The 26,802-nt window shown below is 36.5% G+C and overlaps 1 protein-coding gene across 1 annotated transcript; it reads left to right on the top strand.

The window, feature by feature from the left end:
* The first annotated feature begins 238 nt into the window (after nucleotides 1-238).
* LOC115441414 (juvenile hormone epoxide hydrolase) lies at nucleotides 239-14,656 on the top strand. Its single transcript, XM_030166197.2, has 8 exons — nucleotides 239-313; nucleotides 4,366-4,542; nucleotides 8,385-8,612; nucleotides 9,509-9,670; nucleotides 10,949-11,095; nucleotides 12,919-13,120; nucleotides 13,683-13,914; nucleotides 14,387-14,656. Exons 1-8 carry the CDS (start codon nucleotides 275-277, stop codon nucleotides 14,616-14,618), a joined length of 1,419 nt encoding a protein of 472 aa, XP_030022057.2. The 5' UTR covers nucleotides 239-274; the 3' UTR covers nucleotides 14,619-14,656.
* Nucleotides 14,657-26,802: the final 12,146 nt, after the last annotated feature.

Raw genomic sequence — 26,802 nt, 5'->3', positions numbered from 1 at the left:
GTCAGCGTGGTGGATTAAGACCTATTCCCTCTCAGTAGTAGAGGAGACCCGTGCCCAACAGTGGGACAGTATATAATACAGGACTGATATTATTATATCTTTAAACTCTGCTATCCTTTAATTATTATTTTTTTAACATGAAAAAAAATGTTTATATATGCGGTTATGTTAATGAATGACGTAGAACGATACGGTCATTAACCGTCAGTAGTTACATAACGGATAGCAACTAGTATTACTTTACCGTTTTGAGTGGAACAGTCGTGTGTGCAAAATGAAAAGAAATACTAAAGTGAATAAAAGTCGGTGTATGGTAAGTTTTTTTTATTGTCTTAGTAGGTAAATAGGCAAGTGATCCGCCTGTTGGTAAGCAGCATCCGGCGCCCATGGACCTTGCAATGCCAGACGCACAACCAAGTTGCCTACCGGATACCAATGTATCTATGTCGGAGAACATCATAAATACCAATGAGTTTATGCCATTTGCTTACCATGTCGGCTTTCCGTGGATAATGCGAGAAAAGTATTCACTGAATACAATGACGTTTTACAAATAGACGCGTCATAGACTAACAAAATTGCACATAAAAGCGGCGCACTATTCACTATATAGTCACATACCTATACATATAATTACAAATTGGCTCGAAGAAGGAATACAAAGATTAGGCATACGTTCGTTAGAAAAGGATATATATACATCGACAGTTACAGCTCGCATTGATATGTCCCGAGCGTCGACCGCCGTCACCACGACAGTCGAATAAAATGCATTTATTAGTTAAAAAATAAGGTAATAGTGTACTTATAACTAACGTATGAAATGAAACGTTTTTTTCATTCACAGTTAGAGTATATTTTGTACATCGTCTAAAAACACAGGATGGCATTTTATTTATAAAAATACTAAAAGTTAGTAAGCCGACTAGCCGCGACAGTGGTTGGAGGTTGACTAAGTGAATGACGGGCAATTACCTTACTTTCTTCTTGCCAATTTTGAGCTCGGCCAACGTATCTATGTAATAAAAACATCTTAGACTGAATGTACAATTTAATGACATTCATGTTTCTATTTGTATAAAACTATATTAGAATTGCTGGTTTAGAACCATGTACTACCGTATTATTATTACAATCAATTGTAATGTGCATTTTAAATAGGTTTATCGCACCGCGTTCTTTATTGCTAGAGTTGCCTCGTGTAAGGGCTCCATTATTATAAGTCTGGCTAGCAGGCTGATGTCTAACTAGAGGGGACCTCACAAGTTTTTTGTATTAAGTATTTTTTAAACATCATGGGTTTGCAATAAAGTATTATTATTATTATTAAAAATAATGACTTCATTGTCGTTCTAATACTCACCATATCATTTTACAAGGAGATTCCATATTCAAACTGCTTTTAAGCAAACACCACGATGTACTGAGGTTGCCACACAATATATCAATACTCTTTGCACGACGTTATATAAACCTCTCTCAATAAATTTGTTACTGTTACCTTTCCCAATGCATGTTGTAGCAACATTCGAAAGCAGTGCACTTTACCTTTTTTATTTCATCTTGTGTACTAACCTTAATATAAGTAATACTGTAACTCTTACTGTCTGTTCATAAATAAATAAAGAGGCATAATAATATCCTTGATTTCTACCAGGGATTTAACGCTACGGTCTCTAGACCATGCTCGAGGCTTTGGCATTGTTACATAATAAACAATATCTCGCATTATTATGGCAATAATTAGCTTCAACACGTAAATAATAAAACCAACCTTGTATTATACACCAATAGGTTTGAATTACAAAAACAGAAATGGGTTATGTAGAAGAGGTAATAAATAATTATAAATGATCAGACAGAATTCTCGTTGATTTAAATGACAAAGCTGTGACAAGGAAAGATAGGACACACGTAGTAAGCAAAAAATACTATGTAGATCACACAGAGTTCGACTTTCGTCAATTGACAATAAAATTGACTACTGGATACTGGAAAACAAGAATTATAAATCCATATAAAAAAACTTATAAAATGTACCTAAATTGTTGGTTAATTTATTTACCTTTTGATTGTTTGGTTTTATAATATCTGTCAATCATTCCTTTAGGGCTTCTGTCAACCATTGGCATTCATGTCCAGGAGGGTAAAAGATAGGCTGAGGTTAAAATCTACACAGACAATGGTGTGAGTAATTAGTGTAACTTGACCAAAAATCCTTTTTTTTAAGGATAATTTTATGACATATTTTTTTGTCAAATATGTGTTTAGTAACAACTGATAATGCTTGTTTTGTAATTAAAATCTAGTTGTGTATACTATACCAAATGATGAATACGAGCCACTTCTTATACTGAGCGGGTTAAAGTCTTACTAGTACCCACACTAGACCAGTGTAGTGGACTAAGCCCTTAACCCTCACAGTAGAGGAGAAAGCACGTGCACAGTGAGCTGTACATATTAAATTGAGTTATCTAATATATAAACTCGAGAATGCGTCTTTCGCGTAGTTGTATTTGGTACCACTGCCAAGCTGCAATCTCGGATTGGATCCCGTTTCGAGCAGTGATATTAGGTTATTCAATATCAGCCCGGAGTCAGGAAATGTGGTCGATAAATGCAAAGGCTCGACCCTTATTACACTGGAACTAACATAGCTGGGAAAATTATTATAATACCGCCAAACCTTGAAAGTGGAAATGTGAATATGATGTATTAATACAGTACTGGTGATATTAGATAGAAACATTCGGATGCAGTGGTGCACGTATATCCACGGGTAGATTACCGCCACTGTAGAAGAACAGATGGTTGCGTTCCTTTATGGAAGGGAAGATGTCCAGCCAGGCGGATGTTACGCCTGACCGACCGCAGCTTCTCCGATGGTTCCTATTTAGAGGTGGTATATATAATATATATATACTACTGCGCGTCGTGCAAATTCTGCTACCGCAATTCAGGAATGTTTATCACCATCTAGTCCGATAATTGCGCACTATTTCTTAGTTATCGATATTCATCTCGCAGTTCCAGTGATGTTGACGAGAAGCCGAAGTATATTAATTGTACCTCTACACACGTAATCTCGTCTTTTTTACAATCGTCAGACGAAGGTATCCGGTATCCACGAACAATTATTCCCAGACAACCTTGTGTTCAATCGATCAAACGTAATCCAGAACGAAACCTGAATTGCCAACTTCAATAAAGGGATAATCATTGGAAAAATAAATATTAAAACCTAATACAAATAGTAATATTTCAGTGCGAAATGATAAACATTTCTTGTAGAATTAAATATTTAATCAACGATTGGAATTGGAAAAAACAGTCCACAATCAAATCAACAGATCAAAATGGAATAACAAATTTACCTTCGAAGTTGGTTCGTGATGCAGAAAGTGCAAGGGAAATGCAATTTAGAATCCCAGCTGGTATAAATACGATAAACTTTGTCGGTTTCCTATTTGCTTACTTACAAGTAATGCTTTACGATTCCCTTTGGGAGAGATACTTTAAAGTACCTACTGGACGAAATGCGATCAATTAACTGGAATTTCGAATAGTTATAAACGTTTTTACTTTTGAGACACATCCAATTAAAAAATACTTCCAGGGTATCTAAAAATTTGCTAAGCATGATCCAAATAAAAATGTGTTCAATTATCATAAGAATACAGAATGATGTTTATGTATGTATGATAAACAATTTCCTCGCCTGATTCTAATAGCGACATTTGGTAATATAATAAGATTACCTAGGCCCAAGAATAGGCATTAAGAAGTATTCACTGCGCGTGTGACACACCACTGCGCCCATCGCCTTCAGACATTATAAAAAAATATTTTCTAGTTGAATTTTGGCCAGCAGCGAGTCTCAACGAAGATCAGCTCGGTACACAGGTGCACTCTTTATTCCTTTACTCTCAAAGTATGGTGAAATGCCAATCTGACATGGCCAGAGAACGAACAGGTGCAGGACCTACGACTTTACTTGCTTGCCGAGGAACGAGGTTATCACACCTCCAACTTCCTGACTCCGAGCTGGGACTAATTTATTATTCAGACAGAAAAACCTAGACAATGATTTTGGCTCCTCCCGAGGTTCAAACTCGGGACCTAAGCGCAGTAGTCGTACCACGTACGCAATAAAACCACGCTACCACGGCAGACATTATATGAAACAACGGTAAAAGAAAATCTATTGTTTAAGAATCAAATACAAATCACAGTACATAGGGTTCCTCTAAAGATACGTTTGTTCTTACGGTAATGATAACATCAAATGACTTCCATGTAGTTCGTTTTCTCACAAATCAATTGTAACTTAAATCTTCAATTCATAAAGTTTACTTTGCTTCACAGGTACTAAAGGTTGGTGGAACAGTGATCACAGTAGTAACTGCATTATTGGCATACTTAGTTGTAACAAAGGAGTATCCACCAGTGCAAACTGACCTGGACGCTTGGTGGGGTCCCTCAAATCTGAGAGGTCACAATGATACCAGCATACGGCCTTTCAAATTGGAGTTTAGTGATGAGGTAAAGAATATAGAATTTTGATAAGGAATTAAACTGGTTAATAATTGATTTTCGTATTATGGAACGGAATAAATACAGGAAATAGGTTCACCAGTTGCGTGTCTGCCTTCCCTGTCGGGAATAAATGTGTGCGTGTGTACGTGCGTGTGCGTGTGTGTGTATTTTATTTACACTCATACATCGGTCTGCGTGAGAAGCAACTTTGTAACAATAAGCATCGCCAGGGCCATGAGTTTAGTATCCAAGTATGCCTTTATGAGGGTATTGCAGGTCGTGTTTTCATATGTATTAGTCATATCATAATATGGAATATATCCAAAAACAATCGATTTAAATGGTTGTTTGGCTTTACGAATGAATCATATCATCTTACGAAAAATGTAATAGTTAATCTTTGTTAGCGTTTGGAAGTATGAAGTGGGATTTTTAACCGACTTCAAAAAAAGGAGGAGGTTATCAATTCGACGTGAATTTTTTTTTTTGTATGTTTGTTACCTCAGAACTCGCTCATTTATGAACCGATTTGGAAAATTCTTTTTTTATTCGAAAGAATTTCTCTCCAGATTGGTCCCATAAAATTTTTTTCAAGATCGCTTCGGTAGTTTGGTTTTAAAATTAAAAAAACTAGAATAATTATGTCGTCCAAGAAAACGAAATCGCGAATTTAGCTTTCCTGTGACGTATTTAGTTATGTTTTTGCATTGAGTTTGGTTGCCTGTACTTCTCACATACTTATACATATAGCATAACATCTTTTCCCCGTGTCAGGGGTAGGCAGAGGCGTAACATTTCATCGCGATAGTCGTACTACGAGCGAAACACATTAGTTGTGTTTTTGCGTTGGGTTTAGTTGACTCTACTTCTTACATACATACATATATATAGCATCACACCTTTTCCCCTTTTCAGGGGTAGGCAGAGGTGTAACACCATAGCGCGATAGTTGTACTGTGAGCTAAATAATATCAGTTGTGTTTTTGCGTTAGGTTTGCTTGAATCTACTTCTTACATACATATATATAGCATCACACCTTTTCCCCTTTTCAGTGGTACTCAGATGTGTAACTCCTCAGCGCGATAGTCGTATCGTGAGCGAAACACAACTATGCCATTGAGACGATCTATTTTTTACTAACACAAAAAAGCAAAAAATAAAAATAATTTTAACAAAAAATTAAACCGCCTTCACAAACCACTCAAAACCAATAAATAATTTCACATAACAAGTATATATTGGATACCAATTTTGGAGTCGGTGCCTAATTAAAATTGCTAGTTAAGCTAGATAAATACATTAACGAATATACGAAAACAATGTGCTGCCAGCGTACAAAGTCAGCAAGTCAGATCGTCACCGGAGATAAACACATCGCCGCAGCACAGCAAATGGAAGTTATTAAGGAAATTTTTAAATTTGTGAACTGTAACACTACCCATATTCTTCCCCTATTACATATCGCTGGTCAAATGTGGGTGTATTACACTCCCTGCCTCGAAAAAAGAGGAAATAAAAAGATGAAACACCATACATGTGCTTGGTATTACACCTTTCACTGCGTATGTTGTAGTACACGCAAACCTACTCTTTTTAATTGATTTGAAACAACGCAATAAATTTTATATCTACCAGTCTTGTTTACAGAGTCGATGTAACAACCGAATAAATTGATTTTAATTATTCTTATACAGGTGAATTCAACTTTGCGTTGAGTTTGATTATTTATATACAGGGTAAATTCAACTTAGCGTTACTAATTGAAACCATAATATGAATGGACTAGTTTCTATCTCTGCTAACATTATGCCAAAAATCGTCTATAAATAACGAATTATTTCACGAAAAATGTCAATTTTACTCTTTTGATCATTTTATAGTTTAGTGCGAATATGGCGTATATGTGTGTATATTACTGAGTGAAAGTGTGACGTTAATGCTGCGACGAAGTCTCTTAGACTAGTAATAGTGAGATTAGTGTGCGTAAAACTAAAATTACTTTTTATTGATATTTATTTTGTTCGGTTTTACACTTTTTTATTTTACATCAACGGTCCGAGTAACTTATTGTAGTGTTTCAATGAGATAAGTATGTTTTTCATTTAGTAACACAATATCAAAATTACCATGTATTAATTTATTCCCGAGCCATTTCAAAATGCATTGTAATGATTAAACGAGTTAGAGAACATTAAAACTAGCCATCCCACGGGAATGAGAACGGGAAGTGAACTACAATTTGTTCATTTTCGACTAACCCGTATGTAAAGCAAGTTGTCCACTGCAAATCGACGGCTCCACGCAGCTATCTTAATTCTTAATGTAACAGGATATACAGGGACTGTCTCGTATACGTTGAAGACAGCCACCGTTTTAGTCCGTATGCCCGTGTGTGTATGTAGTGTTAGGGACTCGGGCTAATGCTCGCTCGGATGATACTGCCGAGCGTTTACATCGAGCCGTAAGGGGCCGTTCAAGTATTACGTAACGCAATTTTTGACCCCCCCCCCTCCACCATGTTACGTGCCGTAACATTTTCCTGTACGCCCCGTCCTCCAAAAGTTATGTAACTCTAAAGGTTTTTTTTTCTAATATTCACAATTATTTTACACAAAATACCAGAAAATCTTTAAAATACCTTAGTTATTGTTTTAAAATAGCAAAACCATAAAGTACTTTGTACGAAAGCCCCCTCCCGCCCCTATAACGCATCGTAACGTTTTACAAGACCCCCCAAATTGCGTTACGTACTTGAACGGCCCCTAAGACCGGAGAAACCAACATAACCAGAAGAGTAAGTATACTCACGCACCAGTGGTGGTAGGAAAAACGCGTTTTTTCCTTAAAAAGTGTTTAACTGATGGAAGCAATGCTTTCTCACTACACGACTGTTGAAATAGACTATGCAGAGATACCAGCTCGATTCAGAATATGAAATTTCTTTCATATTTTATTGAATTATATTCATCTTTAGTTTTTGGAAGTCCACTGCTGGACATAGGCCTGCCCTAAAGATATCCAGACCAGATACTAGTGCCCTTATTTGTACCAGAAATTATAGTGCTACGTTGTATTCTCTACGTAGGCGACTGGCCTAACGGATAAACTAGTTGTTCAGAAACTTTTTACCACGTACAGTCAACCTCAAATAAATGTCTAAACGGATAAAACCGGAACATTTTATAATTAATATATACTACGGTTTACTCAAAATAAATGTACTCACACGGTAATAAGAAAATGTTTCATATTGATTACCTCGTAATTGATTAAGGTTTACCCGCGTATATATTAATTTGAGGCTGACTTTATGTTAAACTAATTAAGATTGACTTTTTGCTTTACAATATAAGATTGAATTTTGTTGTATAATAATATTTTTTTAATAATTAACATTGATGTAGTTTCGTTTAATAAATTTTTCCATTAATTATTTACTATTTACATTAATTTGAATAACCAAATATAATTTCAAAACAAAAGTACTTATAAGTTTACTTGTTATTTGTACTACATCGCATTTTGTTATTTAAAAGCAGAAGTTAAATGCTAAGTTTGGACTAGCAAGTTCTTACAGCAATATATTGCGTAAGAACTTCCAATAATATTTAAATAGTTCTATACACATGCAAATTGGTGCAAGTCTTGCAAGCTTCTGCAGAAGTTAACATGCGGTGATTTTGTTCATGGTAATAATTGCTTATAGAAGTCAACTTACGCATGATTCCTTGCAGTATTGTTTTAATTTAAACTTCATTTCAATAATTTTAAATGCGTACTGCATTGCAAAAACACGTAGATTTTTTAATATTTGTTCACGCAGTTTTCAAGTCATTGCATTTTTCAGATGATCCAAGACTTAAGGTACCGCCTCCTGCATTACCGTAAAGTTTCCCCATCGCTAGATGGCGTTGCTTTCGAATATGGTTTTAATAGCAACGAATTGCAATCCTGGGTAAAATATTGGGCTGATGAATACCCTTACGAAGAACGGGAGAAATTCCTCAACCGGTACCCTCAATATAAAACGAATATACAAGGATTGGACGTGCATTTCATAAGAGTTACACCGCAGGTATGTGAATTTATGTCCGGCGCTGGTAAGCGCAGCGTCAGACTTCCACCCACGAGGTGGACAGATGACCTAACAAAATTCTCAGGAGGTCGCTGGAGGCTGGCCGCTTCCAATAGGGCGATCTGGAAATCTTTGGGCAAGGCCCGTGTTCAGCAGTGGAGGTCCTGCGGCTGATGATGATGATGTGAATTTTATTATATTTGGTGTATTGGAAGAATATATTTGGATAGTTCCATTAGCTTGCTAGCTTACGCCGCGCGTCAGTTAGATTTAAAACAGAATTCTTTCGGCTAAAATGGCTGATACGCGAATAAAAATTAACATAATAATAATAGCAGCTCTGTTTTTAGTATTGTATAATGAACAATTGTTTGCTCTATTTCTGAGAGGGCTTAGGCCCTTATCCACCACGTTGGTTTAGTTCATATACCTACTAAATTCTTTTGTATAATTATTAGGTACAAAAAGTTGATCATACAACAAAACGTATAAATAGTATACAGATGAACTTACAAATTTAAGAGTCCAAAAACACGAATCGGCAAGCATAGTGTAGGATGCCTTGCAGCTAGATGCGACGATTTGCGTAAAGTCGCAGCAGAAACTGGGACTTTATTTTCTTTGCCACAAGTTATTTTGATAGATCGTAACAAGCACGTTACGCATCGCGTCACGTTTAAGACAATATAAATTGGGACATACACGGCCACGTTACGAGTTTACATTGTCGTAGAGAATAAGAGATCTGGATACAAGCCGAAAATACGAAAAAATGACGAGTATAGCAGAAGGCCTTTGACTAACCACTGTTAGTCATCTTTATTTTTATCTTTGGCCTATAGCAGTCCACTACTTACAACATATATGATATGTTGATACAAATGTATGCATTTCAGGTTAAAGATAAAGAAGTAGTGCCTTTACTCATTCTTCACGGATGGCCAGGGTCGGTCAGGGAGTTTTATGAAACCATTCCTCATCTCACTTCAGTTCACAAACAAAGGGACTTCGCAGTCGAGGTTGTCGCTCCTAGCTTGCCTGGTTTTGGATTTTCTGACGTAAGTAAATGGAATTAAAGAGTACAACAGCTTGTGACAATATAGTGTAGTTAATGTCTTAAGTTACATTTTTCTCTTTATGTTCTAACACCCTTCGCTTGGTAATAAATGATACGCTACTAGGGACTTACTTCTGGTTAATTATAAATGTTAAATTTTAATATGTTTTTGGCTTGTAAATTAAGTTGAAATTACAAGAAACTTATTTTGTACTGAATGATTTGTAATTTCTTGCTGAACATAGCAGCCAGCAGGTATATCGACATAATTTGTATTATTGTTTAATTTATATTTTTGTATCACAACAAGTAATAGATCGTATTTCTTACTAGCAGCTATTCCTGCGGTTCAGCTCGCGTGAAAAGGGTTTTCCGGGATAAATATTATCCCGGGATAAAAGTAGCCTATTGTATTCCTTAGTAATTTAGCTTCCCAGAAATGAAAAAAAAATTCTGTTCGTTTATTTCTGAGATTAGTGTTTTCAAACACGAAGAAATTCTTTAGCTTTATATATTAGTATAGATATAGATTATAATAAGTATATTTATCTTTCCTTAACACTTTTCAAGTCACGAGAATAATATTAGAAATTCTTTTAATAAATCTATTGGCTACATATTCAGTAAAATGCAACAAAATAATCAGCATTGCAGAATCGATCCTTTGTCAACGTGTCAGACAAAAACGCCCGGCATTTTAATTGCACATTTTATTGCGAAATAAGCCAGCCTCTGTCGAGTTTTTGTTAATTAAGTCCAGAATATTCTTTGCAAGTTTGTAAAGCTGGGTTATAAAATATAATGTATGTACTCGCTATTTCACATCGAAATCATTATGAATCGGTTTATTATCACGTTTACATTGTAATGGCATGTAATTAACTGTTTTTGTGATATACATTTTGATAATATAGCATATTCGTGGAGTTCGAACTAAATATAAATAAATAGTATCATCTTTTAAATAATGCCTTTGTAATTTCTTTCAATGATACTAATCAAAAGATTGATAGATAAAAAGTTATATATCTCTTCGTTTAATTTTCGAATTGTTTGTCCTATTGTTTTCTGATAGATCGCGTTGTTAAAAGTGTTTCGTGCGACGTTTTTCACAGTAAGAAAACAGTCTAAAGTAGTGGTAGATAGGATTTGAAAAACATTTGGAAATCTTAAATTTAACTTTAATTTTTTTACAACAATTATATTTTTAATTTGTATTCGAACTTTGCGGCAAATTTTCATAAAGTAACTTTTTATATAATTTTTATTCATCCAAAAGGCAGCAGTTCGACCAGGATTGGGTGCTGTAGAAATGGCAGTTGTGCTCAGGAATCTTATGCACAGGCTAGGTCACAACCGTTACTACATCCAGGGGGGAGACTGGGGTGCATACGTCGGACAGAGCATTGCAACGATATTTCCCAAGGTATGCGAACTAAACATAATTCGAACTGTACATTTACAGACCTTTATCTCCGAAGGGGTGGAAAATGAGTACCTGGTTTTCGCTACGATTTTTTTATACGTGCAGGGCAGTGACCCCACTGTCTGATGGTAAGTGCAATAGAATGTCGACTAACGAGAGATGATTACCCCTCGGCAGATCCACTGCACCTGATGGTTAGTGGAGTGGGGTCCAATAGAATGTCGACTAACGAGAGATGATTACCCCTCGGCAGATCCACTGCACCTGATGGTTAGTGGAGTGGGGTCCAATAGAATGTCGACTAACGAGAGATGATTACCCCTCGGCAGATCCACTGCACCTGATGGTTAGTGGAGTGGGGTCCAATAGAATGTCGACTAACGAGAGATGATTACCCCTCGGCAGATCCACTGCACCTGATGGTTAGTGGAGTGGGGTCCAATAGAATGTCGACTAACGAGAGATGATTACCCCTCGGCAGATCCACTGCACCTGATGGTTAGTGGAGTGGGGTCCAATAGAATGTCGACTAACGAGAGATGATTACCCCTCGGCAGATCCACTGCACCTGATGGTTAGTGGAGTGGGGTCCAATAGAATGTCGACTAACGAGAGATGATTACCCATCGGCAGTTGACATAATTATGCCCGCCTATTGGAACCGGATATACCTATAACAATTTTATAAAATTTGCCCTATTTTTTTTATATGGGCCACCCCACTGCCCCTGATAGAAAGTGTAGTGAGGTCTAATAGAATGTCGAATAACGAGAGATGATTAGCCCTCAGCAGTTGACACAATTATGTCGGCCTGTTGGAACCGGATACACACAGGCTAATTCCGGAACGTGACACACTCGTGGGCCATTATGGCGGGTTTTAACACCTTGTGTACTGTGGTCGCTACCTGGGCACATATAAAATATATCCTACCACCAGCATAATTAGTCTCACTATGTACTTAACAGGGGATCAGCAGTAAAGCGTCCATACAACCAGATTCCTACCGGCTTCCCTTCCAGGTTTACGTTTGTTTTAGTTTATGTTTTCTGTTAAATTAGCCGCTATAAATGTTAGGTAAGGCTATTTCTTTTTCTCGGGTTACTTTTAGAAAAATGTCACCCCTCGCCACTGCAGAGAATATCATATGCTAGTATCTGTGATCGAACCTAAGAACTTAGCCGCCAGTTGTGTCAAAATGCAACTACGGCACCGAGGACAACATCGTTTAGACGATTAATGACGTCATTTAGTTCGATATATATTACCTCCATGTACACTCAACCACGTTGTTCAGTAAACTTAGCTTGATTAATATTTATTTGCTTGGTTAAAATACTGCATTATGTGGACAGTATTGATGTTTAAATAGAAAATAAAATATAGATATAAATGAAATAAACGTCGATAATTTAACATGCATTAGGTATACATTTCTAGTAGTTATCATTTAATCATAAAAATAATCTTGTCTTACTAGAATTATAAAGCCGAATGTTTCCAAAAATGTTTGGATATTTATTAGCAGTGAACGCAAATACCTCTGAATAAATTTTTTCGCGGTAGTTTTAAATATTTTAATTTTATAATCTGATGGTTTAAATAAATACCGTTGACGTTATGTAGATGGCGTTATGCATTGCTACAGTGACGACTTTTGTAGCGGGAAAAGAGTTTTACGCCAGCGAAGCCGCGAGCAACACCTAGTCATTAAATAAAAGAAATAGAAAGAAACAATCGAACTCACTAAATAATATACTCACACTTACACCTTTTATCCCCGAAGCGGTAACTCAGTAATATAACCATAATTATTTTTCAGGAAGTTCTTGGTTTCCACACTAACTTAGGACTTGCTATAACACCTAAAGCTCTCGGTATAACATTCATTAGTGCAATTTATCCCAGTGCTATCGTGGAGTCGATGCTAGCCGACCGCATGTACCCGCTCAAAGACTATTTAGCGTGGCTACTTTCTGAAACAGGCTATTTACATTTACAAGCCACCAAACCCGACACCCTTGGTGAGTTTCATAAACCATTCTATTTTAGGAAAGATTTTGAAGATGAAAAATTGTTTCAAAAGTTGTAGTCCAAGAGGTGAGTGACAAAGAATTTTAGTGTTTTCTAAAAGCTGTTTTTTTACGTCACTTAATTTGTGGTGTAGACAATAACATGCAATTATTACCAATTATTACCCCGTACAAACAAACTTACCTTTATAAAAAAATATTATTATCAGCCTCGTATAAGTATAATATATACTGGCCCATTGCGAGGTATATAATGAGAGATATAGATAGAGACATCGAGAGGAATTAGGCCTTAGTCCACCACGCTGGCCTAGAGCGGATTGGTAGACTTCACATACCTTCAAAATTCTTGAAGAATTCCTCAGGTATGCAGGTTTTCTCACGATGTTTTCATTCACCGTTAAAGCAAACGATAATTTACAAAGGATACCCACATAACTTTAGAAAAGTCAGAGGTGGGTGCCCTTAGGTTTGGAACCTGCGGACATTCGTCTGGGCAGTCAAACTTACCTTTACTTCTTTCTTATTATAAGTGTGAATAACGTTATTTTAGGTATAGCAATGACTGATTCTCCAAGCGGTCTTCTAGCGTACATATTGCAAATCTTCTCAACGGGAACCAACAGTAAATACATCAGCAGACACGACGGAGGTCTAAATCACTACCCTCGGACCCATTTGATAGACAATTTAATGTTCTACTGGATTCCTAATAGTATCACGACATCCTTCAGAATCTACGCCGAGACGCTGAACAAAAGGAATATTGCTTCCCGTCTTGCTGAGTAAGTACATTTGCAATGTCTACAAGAGATATTCAGAAAAATATATGAGCGTTCTTTGTGATATATAAAGCTGAAAATTTTCTTTGTTTGAACGCGCCAATCGCAGAAATTAATGGTTCGAATTTAGTGTTGAATAGCCCATTTATCGCCCCTATTGGTCATAGCGTGATGTTACATAGGCTATAGACTATATAACATCACGCTATCACAAATTAAATAGGAGTAAAGTATCAATGAAAAATATTGCAGAAACGAGGAAAAAATATTTACTTTAAGAGCTTCCGTAGCGTGCTCTGCGTAAACGGTTTGTTACGCAATTATAAATAAAAACACTGTATCAATATAAAATACTTTGAAACATATATATGTCCTAAATTATAAATAAAAACAATATATCAATAAAACACTTTAAAAGATAAATACGTCCTATTTCTATAAAAGTAAATACTGTAACAGTTATTCAAACTTGCAGGACTCCAACTCCAGTGCCGACTTGGACAATCCACGCTAAAAACGAAATTATGTATCAGCCGCCAACATTACTGAAGACGAAATTCCCGAACCTATTAAACTCTACAGTTCTGTTGAACGGTGGACATTTTCTAGCCCTAGAAAAGCCTGAGATCTTCGCTGAAGACGTTTTGAAAGCAGTAGCATCGTTTAGGCAATGGCATTTGAACAATAAGAAACAGACGCCGTATTAGCGTTTAGAAATAAAGTATGTAGAAGAAATTAGTGTCTATTCAGTGTTTTTTTTCACCTGACCATCAGCCCTGTATTATATCCGTATACTGCCCATAGCTGAGCACGAGCCTCCTCTACTACTGAGAGGGTTAAGGACTTAGTCCACCACGCTATCTAAATATCTATAACTCAAAGGTGACTGACTGACATAGTGATCTATCAACGCACAGCCCAAACAGTGGTTTGGGCTGTGCGTTGATAGATCACTATGATAGTTATGATATCATAGTGATCATGATAGTTAATTTCAGCCCGATCCGTCCCACTGGACGGATCGGGCTGAAATTTGGCATGCAGGTAGATGTTATGACGTAGGCATCCGCTAAGAAAGGATTTTGATTAATTCCACCCCTAAGGGGATAAAATAGGGGATGAAAGTTTGTATATATCTTCTTAGATATTCGATTGATTGAAATGAAATTAAAAATTGGAGCTACTATGACGAAGACGTTCGCTTAAATAGGATTTTGATAAATTCAACCCCCATGGGGATAAAATTATTTTGAACCTATCAGTACCGGGAAAATATGTAGCAAGACTTTTATCACACAGTGGACTTTTATCCCGGAAAACTCCTTCACGCGGGCGAAGCCGCGAGCAAAAGCTAGTATACATATAAATTGGTTTGGCAGACTTAACATACCTTAAAAAAATCCAGTGTGTTGATTTCCTCGCGATGTTTTCCAACGTTAAAGCGAACGATAATTGATAAACAATTATCCTATATCTTGCCCTTATAATATCTCAGTATAGAGTCGGCACAATATACTTTTTGCAGCATTTTGCATAAACAGTTCAATTTTCAATTCAGATTAGATTGTAATTGGCTATCTAAAAAATTACTCTAAAAGATCGTCTCGATAAAAAACCCACGTAGCAACTATCACTTGATTTGAACCCAGTATAATAAATGTCCAGAATACACTTATCAGACCTAATATTTTATAAAATGCCTTGAAGTATTCATCGCAAGAGCAATATACACTTTATAAGGTTGGTGCTACTTTACAAATGCAATGTTTAGTGGCGTATCTATAAGATGGCATGATGGGCAAAATGACACGGTCCCCCCTACTATAGTGTAGCTACACTTGTCTTTCATATATTATTCTATCTACTCTGATCTATTGGTTTAATATGTCACTCTGTGTATGTCTAGATTCTAAACGTATTCACATATGTTATGATCATATTTGAGACTTTTTATATTACATTGTAGCCAGTGTAACTACTGGACATAATGAGACTTACATCTCATGTCTCGGGATGGCGAGCGCAATAGAATACCAATTAATAATACTTTGTAATTCATGATAGATGGTGTTTCTACTGTTTATGAGCGTTCGTATCGCTTACCATCAGGCGAACGGCAAGCTCGTCTCGATATACAAAGCAATAAAAAAAATATATAATATATATATAATTGTGCTCAAGAAATGCATTATGATAACCTTAAAAACCACTTATTCTGTTCACCGTCCTCAGTCTTAACCCTGCAGATAATACCGTAAACAAACAAGGCTATTAAGTCAACCCTCGCAGAAGTAAACTTGAAAATGTTTAGTTTAAAACGAGGGTACGAGAGATCAGTCGACTTCATTTCACGGCCCGATGGGTTTCTGTGTGAAGTGTGGCGCTCTCGGCCGTTGACACCTCTAATATTAACTGCTAAACAATTTTTATTGAAAATGTCTGATGTTTTAAAAGAAAATAATTATTATTTAAATGGATTGAAGAATCGGTGCTCCTTTACGCCTTCCTTGTTGGCATAGTTGTTTTCCACGAGTGAAACGAATTCCGCTCTGAGGTCTCAGGTTTGAATCCATTGTGGGGGAGTAATTGTTTCTATTTTCAGTATTGTCTTGGTATCTGAAATTTGTGATTTGCGATAGGCCTATCTGAGTGTTTATCTAAATTAAAGTTTAATGCGAAGTACTGAGAGTCTAATTCATCAAATATTATCTTGAAGTCCTACAAAATCATAGTACAACCCAATCAACTCCGAGAACACAAACGTAATTTGAAATTTGTTCTATCAATTAGATTTGTCTTCTAACTCACGAAGTCCTGATAACTACGAAGCCTCCTAAATACATCTAGTTTAACTGATCCAAAGGTTCCCGAATAACATCTTCAACTTAAAAGTTATCAAAGTGTTCCAAAGCAATTGAGCTTTACAAAGATTACTTTTCCTTTCGACAAATTTGTTTACCTTTAATTTTCCGAACGACAAATATGATTTATTTTCAGAGTTCGTGTGATATTTTTTACGTTTGATGTGTTACGGTGGGCAAACATGAGTTTTCAGTGATGAATTTTAAGGATTACATTTTTAATTCCGTAGTTAATATTGATCTACCATTTAATATTACTAATCAATGTTTTAAGTGATCATTGTTAGGTTACATACTTATTTAAGTCATAAACACATTGATTACGGTTATTTTTTATGTTTACGTGAGTGTTAGACTTTTAAATAAAACTATTTTGCCGATTTTATCATTGTTTTTATATTTGTATTTTCTCCCGACATTTCGAAGACTTTGCAGCTGTCGTGGTCGTGGAGACCGCCCCATATTAAAACCGCTGTTTTATTACTCACTAAAGATTATGATTTAAACGTTTTTGGTAAAACTATAATTGTAAAAAAAATTCTATGTAAAATAACTTTAAAATATATTTTTACTACGTAATCACTTGGTAATTGTAACTAAGATTTTACTTTCTCAATAATCTGTAGCTATTTCTCCTAAAAGACTTTTCATCTTTTCTTGCTTAGACGTAAAAAAAATTGGCACACTTGAAAGATCTCAGAAAATTATCCAATCCGAAACCGGTCAGTTTATCTGAGGTCACAGGCTTTCCAGCTAGATTAACGCGAAACCAATTTCACCTTCGACCCCAACATAGTTGACCTCGATAAGTAATAAAAATTGCGAGTCCGTTGAGGGGTTAACAGATAAATAGATAACAGTAAATCGTTCCGCTAAGGGACCTTTGGAGATTAAAGTTTCGGCACGCGTACTTCCAATAAAATCATTGGTAGGTAAGGAAATGTAGATTCTATTGCCTGTCGGATTTGTTAAGTATGCCATTTTGTCCGTCAGTCAGGGTATTGTGAACCTTTTAGCAAGAGTAAGATTTTTGATTATTATAATTTGTATTGTTCTGTAAAAATATATATCTACAACTATAGTGTAGTGCCACAAAATATCCCGAGGCTATCCCATATGTGTTAGAGAAGGCCCCCGCGGTTTTTGGTTGTTATGTCAGTGTTGGGAGTACATATTATGGTTAGGGACTCAACCCAATGTTCACTCGGATGATGCTATGCTTCCGGGTGACGACATTGGGTCGTAAGACTGGTAAAATCAACATAACCGTTCCAAACACCCCCCAAGTTTCTTGTGCGCTCGGTCTCCACACCGAATGCACGCCCATGCACGGGGGGACATTATGTCGCGGACTTAGGCACACAAATTGTGATGCCTACACCCCCATGGTAGCAAGTGCACATGGGGGGTCTGACAGGGACTCGTAGAACAGTTCACCTCCCTTTCCTCTCCGCCCATCCTATTACTTCCTCTTCCTTCCCCCACACTCCTCTCCCATTCTTCCTCCCGGTGTTGACTGCGCTTAAAAATAAAAAAGAAAAAAAAAAAACACCCCTCAAGTGATTTTAGCGATAATGCGTTTTTACATGCCAAAAAAAAGGCATACAGTACAGTGTAACATATATAATGTTATATATATATAATTTATGTCCAATCGGATAACATGCCTTTTACGCGTATTTTTTTCTACCGTTTCTACCTAGCTAGCCTTCCCCGAGGAAATTCTTGTGCGCCTCGACTTCACCGAATGCACGCCCATACACAGGGGGACATTTGACGCGCCCCTAGGTACACAGTTCAGTGTGTAAACCTTATGGTTGTAACTACACATTGAAGCTTATGAACTTTCTCGAACTTTTCTTCTCCTTTTCCCCTCCGCTCATTCTAGGAATGGTTCCTTTTCTACACCCACACTTCCCTCCCGTAGATGTCATCTCCCAACTTTCCTGCAGATCCCTGCAGTCGCCAAGCCGGGGTATTCCACTAACCCATTCGTAGGTTAAACTGGTGTAGACTGCAGGGTCCGATAAAAAAAAATTATACCTAGCTGGCCTGACGTGATCTCAGGTCAGACACCTCAATATTAAGAATATCAAATAAGTACTTGCTATGCACGACTATTAATCTACGAATGGTTTATATTAAGGTTTTATGCTTTTGAAGCGACTTAGTTTGCATATTCCTTGTTAGGAATGACTAGTGCAGTCATTTCGGTATATTCTTTCCATGTCCACACACATTTCAATGTCTGAAAATGCTTTTACGTATTCTAATTAATTCCCCAAAGTATTTTCGACCGTGCAATACAAAAACATGAAAGTTATTCGTATGTAAATTGTAGAAAAGCGACTAAAAATGAGAATTTTAATTGCGAGCTCTGGACAGTCAAAGGAAGGTAATTGGTAACGTAAACAAAAATTAATAGGGGCTTAATTAAGGCACGTTTTTATGAGACATCAATTGCATATTTCCTTCGTCTATTTGGAGGCAATAAGGGTGATTTCGTAATCAACTCGAGGAATATTATCTGTTTTATTACTGCAGTATTTATTAGTAAATGAACACATGCAAACTTCATGTTTATGACATCAACTTCATTGTTTATGGCAGGCTATTTTGTACGACAAAGTAATGTTACCGTTCTTTGTTTTATTAAAATTAGTATCACATTTGTGAACTATATTTATATACCCTGTACCACATCTAAAGTTGCTAATTTGAATTAAGAACTTTATCAGTGTCTAGGTGACCCGATAGACGTTGTCCCGTCTTAACTATGAATTTGGAGCGCGCATTCTGTCAATCGCTGACAGTTATTTCAAACAATTGACAGATATAAAATTAATATTTTCGTTAAGTTTTCTTAAATTTTCTAATTTTCCGCGCAATTTTCAAATTTTTTTCTTTCATAAGAACCTTCTCCTGACAATAACAAACACAACAACAAAAAAATAGTGAAATCGGTCCAGCCGTTCACGCGTGATGGTGTGACCAAGGGAAATAGGGATTCATTTTTATATATATAGATGGTAACCAGTAAACTCTTTCAAATCTTATGTTTAATAGAAAGTAAAGATAGCGAGTGCAGTGTTTGACGTGGAGACGACTTGATAAAGGTCGAAGGAACACGTTGGATGCAGGCCGCTTTCGACTGGTCCGTCTGGAAATCTTTAGGGAAGGCCTACGTTCAGCAGTGGACTTTATGTGGCTGATGATGATGATGAAAGATAGATGATGGGAAATGCCAGTATACATTTATGTAATAGTAAATGGTAAAGCCACATCATAGCCAGTCTTATCCACTCTTATATTTTTACTAACGTTGAACACATAACTAACTAGCTGATCTTTCCAAACAAAAACGTAAATTCTGTCACAACAATGCTGAACATTGCAAAAATGTACCAAAATTAATTACAAGTGGAAGCAGACGTAATCCCTTACCGTGTCACTCGTTAATTACAAGGCCTGGCTTAGGAGAAGCTGGCTTTCTTCCAAATCTTGGACTGTTTCCTTTATTACAAGACTTAGGATATTAAGGAGCCAGGTGCAAGAATATACATCAGCGGATAGTATGCCAACTGAATTAAATTATATAACTTTTTTAATAATTGAAACCAGCTTCAAAAACGGTCATGGGACGGACTTCGGACCATAAAGGTTTCAATGTCTTCGAAACGTCGTGAGAAATTAATATAAATAACCGCGATAATATTCGTAAATAGCTTTATTTTAAAGTCTAAAATTCGCGTAAACAAAAGAATTTCCCAAAAATTGTCGCTCAAGTCAACCAGCTTGTCAAACATTTATATGTAATTAAAATTAATTGGTGGTCGCTGGCGTAAGGGTAGCTTGCATGATTTTGGCAACCACGATAACGGCTTTCTATGATCTTGTAATATAACCCTATTATGTGGTAACTATTAATTTAAAAATGTAGGAAACAACAAAGTTATTTTATGCATTCCGTCCCAAGCTGGCGAGCCTGTCGCAAAATCGAGCACACATTCCACATTTCAGGCTGATATTGAGTAAAAAATTTCGCCCGACCCGGGGATCGAACCCGACGCCTCAACACTGCCATAGTTTCGCAATACAACCACTTACTACGCCATCGAGGCATTATGTTTTAGAGTTGAAAATTAAATTGTTTTCTCCGTATTCCAATTTCAATTTCAATTATTCTTTTTTAAATTTTAAACTCTCTTAACAATTATTTGCCTTTATCATCTATAAAGAATTCATATTTTTAATTTGAATAAAGTGATATTCGTTCCGTAACGTTGAATTGAAATTCCATCCGCTTACATAAGGACCGCCCGATGATTTTCCATACGCGAAATATTTATGTCGTCCATTTGACTTTCACTAACTTCATGGAAATCGTATCCTCGTTCCTTAATCGTATTCCTATCTGTTTATATAAGAATTCTTCGCGACTACCTAAAAACTGAATAAATATCAGCTACGTGTCGTGGACAGTCGGCCGTGGATTAATACGAATGAGAAAACAGATTTACGAATAGAACGGATATTTCGATTTTATCAATTCCGCTCGGTGTCCGCTATGTTGACATTGAAATGAGTATTCAAATATTTTTTTACTTTTCGACGATGTTTGATTGATTTCTAATGTTTGTCAAGATTATTATGCCGTATATTATATTTAGGTCCGTCTGGGTAGCTTTAGGAGAAGCTTATGTTCAACAGTGGATTTCATGTGTCTGATAATGATAGAACCTATTGTTTTACGGACAAATAGTAGTTATGTTTGTAATTGTTAAAAAAATATATAACACTATGCTTTAAATCAAAGGAATTAGAAACTGTGGACTGCTTCGGTGGCGTAGTTGTACTGCATGCGCGGTACGACAGCGCTCTGTGGTCCTAGGTTCAAATCCCGTCGGGCATAGAGTTTTGGGTGTTTCTGCTCACTATCAGCCCGGAGTCTGGAATTTGTGCCTGATATGGCGATAGACTCGCACCCTATCACATCACGGGACGGAGCACACTTGGCGAAAAGTGGGTGCTCTGGTTGCGCCTCTGCATACCACTTCAGGGATAAATAAGTACGTAATGTATGTGTATGTGTAAATTAGAATCAGAAATGGTGAACTAAATTATTCTTTTTTATATTTTTTTATATACTGATCCCTCATAAGGATTATTTGCCTTTATAACGAGTTCATATTTTGAATTTAAATATAGAAATATTCGTTCATAATTCGCAGTCTACAACTTTTATTTTATTCGCAGAAGCAAATGATTTGATTAAGGGGCGACGCGACAGATCTGGAATATGAACGGACTCGAGCTCGTTCGAGTACTGTAAAATAAAAATCATATTTACTGTAAGTTATTAAATAAAATACAATAAATTTCTCAGCGACGTTACGGGTTAAGTATTCAATGTGACTGAATTTCTCTTTGAGTTTTTGATATGTACTACCTGATAATTTAATACAATATTGACAGACTATTGTCAAATGACCTCTAAAAACTGTTTGAATAGAATAAAGATACCTACATGATGTATATATAAACGTATGTCTATAATGTCCAAATTTACCTACTCCTTATATAGGACGCATGGCATTACAAGCATTCAAACTACATTGACGTATCTATAACTAGGTGCTGCTCGCGGCTTCGCCCGCCTAAAAACTTTTCATTTAAGTTCTTGAGTGCCTAATAATAGCTATAAGCCACGACAGTGCTATCTTTTAAAAAAATCTAATATTGCCTGCGAAGGCAAATAACCGGGAGAAAAAGTAGTCTATATGCTAATTGCGAATATAATCTATCTGTATGCCAAATTTTATACAAATCCGTTCAGCAGTTTCTGAGTCAACATCTGACAAACATTGAATCATATACTCATATATTTTCACATTATAACAAGTAAAATAAGATATTAAATATTCCCTGTTAATAAAAGATTTTAAAGTTTATAAATCTGTATACATCCTTTCACCTCATCATCCCCGTTTTTACTATAATAGAGTAATCATTATATAATGTTCATAACATGAGATTAGCGACAATGTAACTCCATTTAAACATACTAAAATGAATATGTTCTAACTCGACTTACATCACATAACACGTAGTGTGCCGTGAAGGTGCGAGCGCTATTACTTCGAGCGGAAAATATAGCAACGTATGACCAGTGTTAGTTGAACTCTCGGATGTAGGACAGTTTGAATTTGTTACTGTAGCCATCTGAGAATTGTTCCTGTGATTATAAACTACTCTGGACTGAATGTTTTATTGTAGTGTAGATAGTATATATCTATAGACTACGCTTTAAATCAAAGGAATTAGAAACTTTGGTGGCGTAGCTGTACTGCATGCGCGGTTCGGTAGCGCTCTGAGGCATAGGGTTCGAATCCTGGGTCGGGCAGTCATATCAGGGTGTTTCTGCTCAGTATCAGTCCGGAGTCTGGAATTTGTGCCTGATGTGGCGATAGGCTCGCCTCCTATCAAATCATGGGACGGAATACACTTGGCGAAAAATGGGTGCCTTGGTTGAAACAGTATAGTCAGTATTCTTCCTTATACGAAGTTATTTTGGAACATATATAAAAATTTCGCAAAGCTATGCTTAGTTAAAACACAAATTTACTCAATCAGCTGTAAGTCAAAACCCGCCATCTTGCCTCTTAATAAGGTTTAAACTAGGAAACCGGTGATGTTTTTGACAGCTATTTAAGCAATTCTTAAGCACCTCTTAACGCTAAAACAAGTTTATAAGTAAGACTGATAAAGTCAAAGAAATATAAGTCTTAGGTTTTAGGCTACTAAGTCTATTTCAACCAACGAGCTGCGGTGTGCGAGCAATGTTGGGTAGGACTTGAAGAACAGTGTAGCAAGTAAAATTATTGAGCGTTACGAAACAAAAAATTTGAGCGCAATGCAGTGCAATATTTAACAAACAATACGAAGCTCTTTAATAGTGCTATAGTTTTATTTTATCCGGGCTGACTGACCCCACTGCAACTGATGGTAAGTGGAGTGGATTAGAATGTCTTCTAAAGAGAGATGATTACCCCTCGATAGTCGACACAATTATGCCGGCTTGTTGGAGCCGGATATATACAGGCTGACCCCGGAACGCGACACACTTACATGGGCCAATATGGCGGGTTTTAACACTTAGTATACCGTGGTTGCTATCCGGGCGGATATAAAATATATTCAATAACAAAACCAGTTGCTCGGGCGAGTAGCTAGCTCGTACGTTTATTTAGATATCACTACTATAAGTTTCAGATTTATTTACGTCTCATTATCTAAACGCTTAAATTTATTGCGAATACACACCGTAAAGGAAACGGGAATGCAGATATTATATATTTTTTTTAATTTACTGAGACACCATCTCTTTCTGCCAACCCACTATCCATTATATTAAAGTCCCTGGGCACAGTCGATTGTTCCACATAACAAAATCCGTTGTGCAAAGATTTATCATTCGGTAACGGGAGCTTGTCACACCCATGCCTATCACTTACGCGCCATGACTAGCGATAACAATGTGGGTGGTACCATATTATTCAATTTATCGTCTCGTTGGTTTAGTGAACGCTGAAGCGTTATGGGTTTGATTCCAGGGTCTAGAAAAATCTGTTAAATACACGGTTGAGTTCTCGGGATTGGAATTTGTGTGAGGTAGAGCAAACTTACTCGCTGACATTGGTAAGAAATTTTTCATAATAATATAGTTACTAACCCTACAGATGAAAGGGCGTAAAAATGAATTTCATTGGTACATTTATTTATACAACACTGAAAGAAACGAGTTTTATTCTTAGCATAATATACAGTTACAAAATCAAAGTACAATTTTTTGTATAAAATTAATTAATGTGCCAACAATGGGCTTCTAGAGAATAGAGCTCATTTTACTACTTTACTATTTCCGATATGACCACGGGTCGCGTATCTTGTATGTGCCATAGTAAATCTATATTTTAAGATATTACGAGGTATATCTTATCAAGGTGGGTGAACTGTTGTTTGAACAAATGTGACGACATCTAGCAAGCTATTTTCTCATAAACTCAGTTGCACTAGCGAATACATTTTGAAAAGAAAAGCAGACACTGTATTTCACAACTTTACTAAGGTAAGTCGACAGGAATCTTAAAGTAAAGACCTTTGACACTTATCAGATGTCTTAGAAAACAACTTCTACATTTATAAAATATCACAAAATAAAAAGGAATGCTCAGCTGTGTCTGAAGAAGCAAATGTAAAACTATTTTATCTTGTCCGACAAAACCTTTCAACCAGCGACCTTGTCGGTAATGCGATTTATATCACTTTAGAAGTAAGGACTCGGAGTTGCTAGATGTGTCAGTTAATGTACACTTAACATTTTCTTGTTTTAGTGAGGTTTCGGTTCGCTTACAAGTTTTTAGTCCTATCTCGCGGCTGAAGGTCTTATGTAAACGACATAAGAGCTTTTAGCGAAGTGTAGTTGCGTGAATTAATGCTTGTTAAAGTTAGATTATTAGTTCTTTATAAGTATTTGTGGCTGGTGAAATATTTATTGTTCAAACGTCATAAAGTATTTTGTTTATTGAAAGGTATAGTCTATGTTGAAATTAATCAGATTAATGACAATTGGGCTTGCATGATCGACCAGCGCAGGTTCTTTGCCCGAAAAAGATTTCGCGCTATTCCCACCACGAAACCCGTCTTTAGCTTTATAGTATACTAGCTTTTGCTCGCGGCTCCGCCCGCATTATAAAGTTTTTCGGGCTAAAGTTTTCCGTTATAAAAGTCTTGCTATATATTTTCCCGGGAGCCTATGTTCGTCCCAGGGTCTCAAACTGTCTCCATACCAAATTTTATCCTTATACGTTGGGTAGTTTTTGAGTTTAACACGTTCAGGTAGACAGATGCAGCGGGGGACTTTGTTTAATAATTTATTTTTATTGAACTTTTTAAGAGGAGCAATCCCGTCATAGATCATTGCTGCATAACTTTAACCGTTTACGCAGCGCACGCACGGAAGCTCTCAAAACTACAAAATTTTCCCCGTTTTCTCAACATGTTTCATTACTGCTCCGGTCCTATTGGTCATAGCGTGATGATATATAGCTTATAGCACTCCACGAACAAAGGGCTATCCAACACAAAAAGAATTTTTCAATTCGAACCGGTAGTTCCTGAGATTAGCCATTACTGCTCCGCTCCTTTTGGGTATAACGTCATGATATATAGCCTATAGCACTCCACGAACAAAGGGCTATCCAACACAAAAATATTTTTTTTAGTTTGATCCAGTAGTTCCTGAGATTAGCGCGTTCAAACAAACAAACAAACAAAAAAACAAACTCTTCAGCTTTATATAACAGTATATAGATTCTGAGATTATCTAACAAATTCTTTAAGCTCTGATAAGCGCAGGTCACGTGCTTTTTTTATGCCCGAAAAAGATTTCGCGGCATTTCCACTTCGAAACCACGCTTTCGTCACATTCAGTAATTTGAATTCTAGACACACACTTTCTGCCTTTTCCAAACACATGTGCCAAAAGTTTCAAACCTCAAAGGAATGTCCTTTTTATTGTGATAATTCTATACTCGAAGAAAAAACGTTAAGTCTTCCCCAATGGCAAATTATAAAGACACTTGTTTTCAAACTTCTGACAAAATGTATTTGTAACAGAAATATAAGAGGAACGAAGTAAAACATTTTCAAGATTTTTTTCTGGAAAACACTTTAGTTTTTAATACGATTTTGTAAAGCACAAATAGATTAACATATTTTTTTAAATTTCTAGATGCTGTTTCCACTTTTTATAAATAATTAAAATATGTATTGAATGTGAATTCATGGCATCATGCAAAGCATACTAGTCAGGCCTCCCAGTTTTCAAAAATTGCTAATATAGTTGACTGCCTCGTTGGCGTAGTTGTACTGCATGTGCGGTACGACAGCGCTCTGAGGTCCTGGGTTCGAATCCCGAGTGATATTTGGGATTTTCTGCTCAGTATCAGCCCGGAATCTGGAATTTGTG

The sequence above is a fragment of the Manduca sexta genome, chromosome 7 (genome assembly GCF_014839805.1).
Source record: "Manduca sexta isolate Smith_Timp_Sample1 chromosome 7, JHU_Msex_v1.0, whole genome shotgun sequence".
In the NCBI taxonomy this organism is placed as follows: Eukaryota; Metazoa; Arthropoda; class Insecta; order Lepidoptera; family Sphingidae; genus Manduca; species Manduca sexta.
This window is presented reverse-complemented; position numbering and strand designations above follow the sequence as displayed.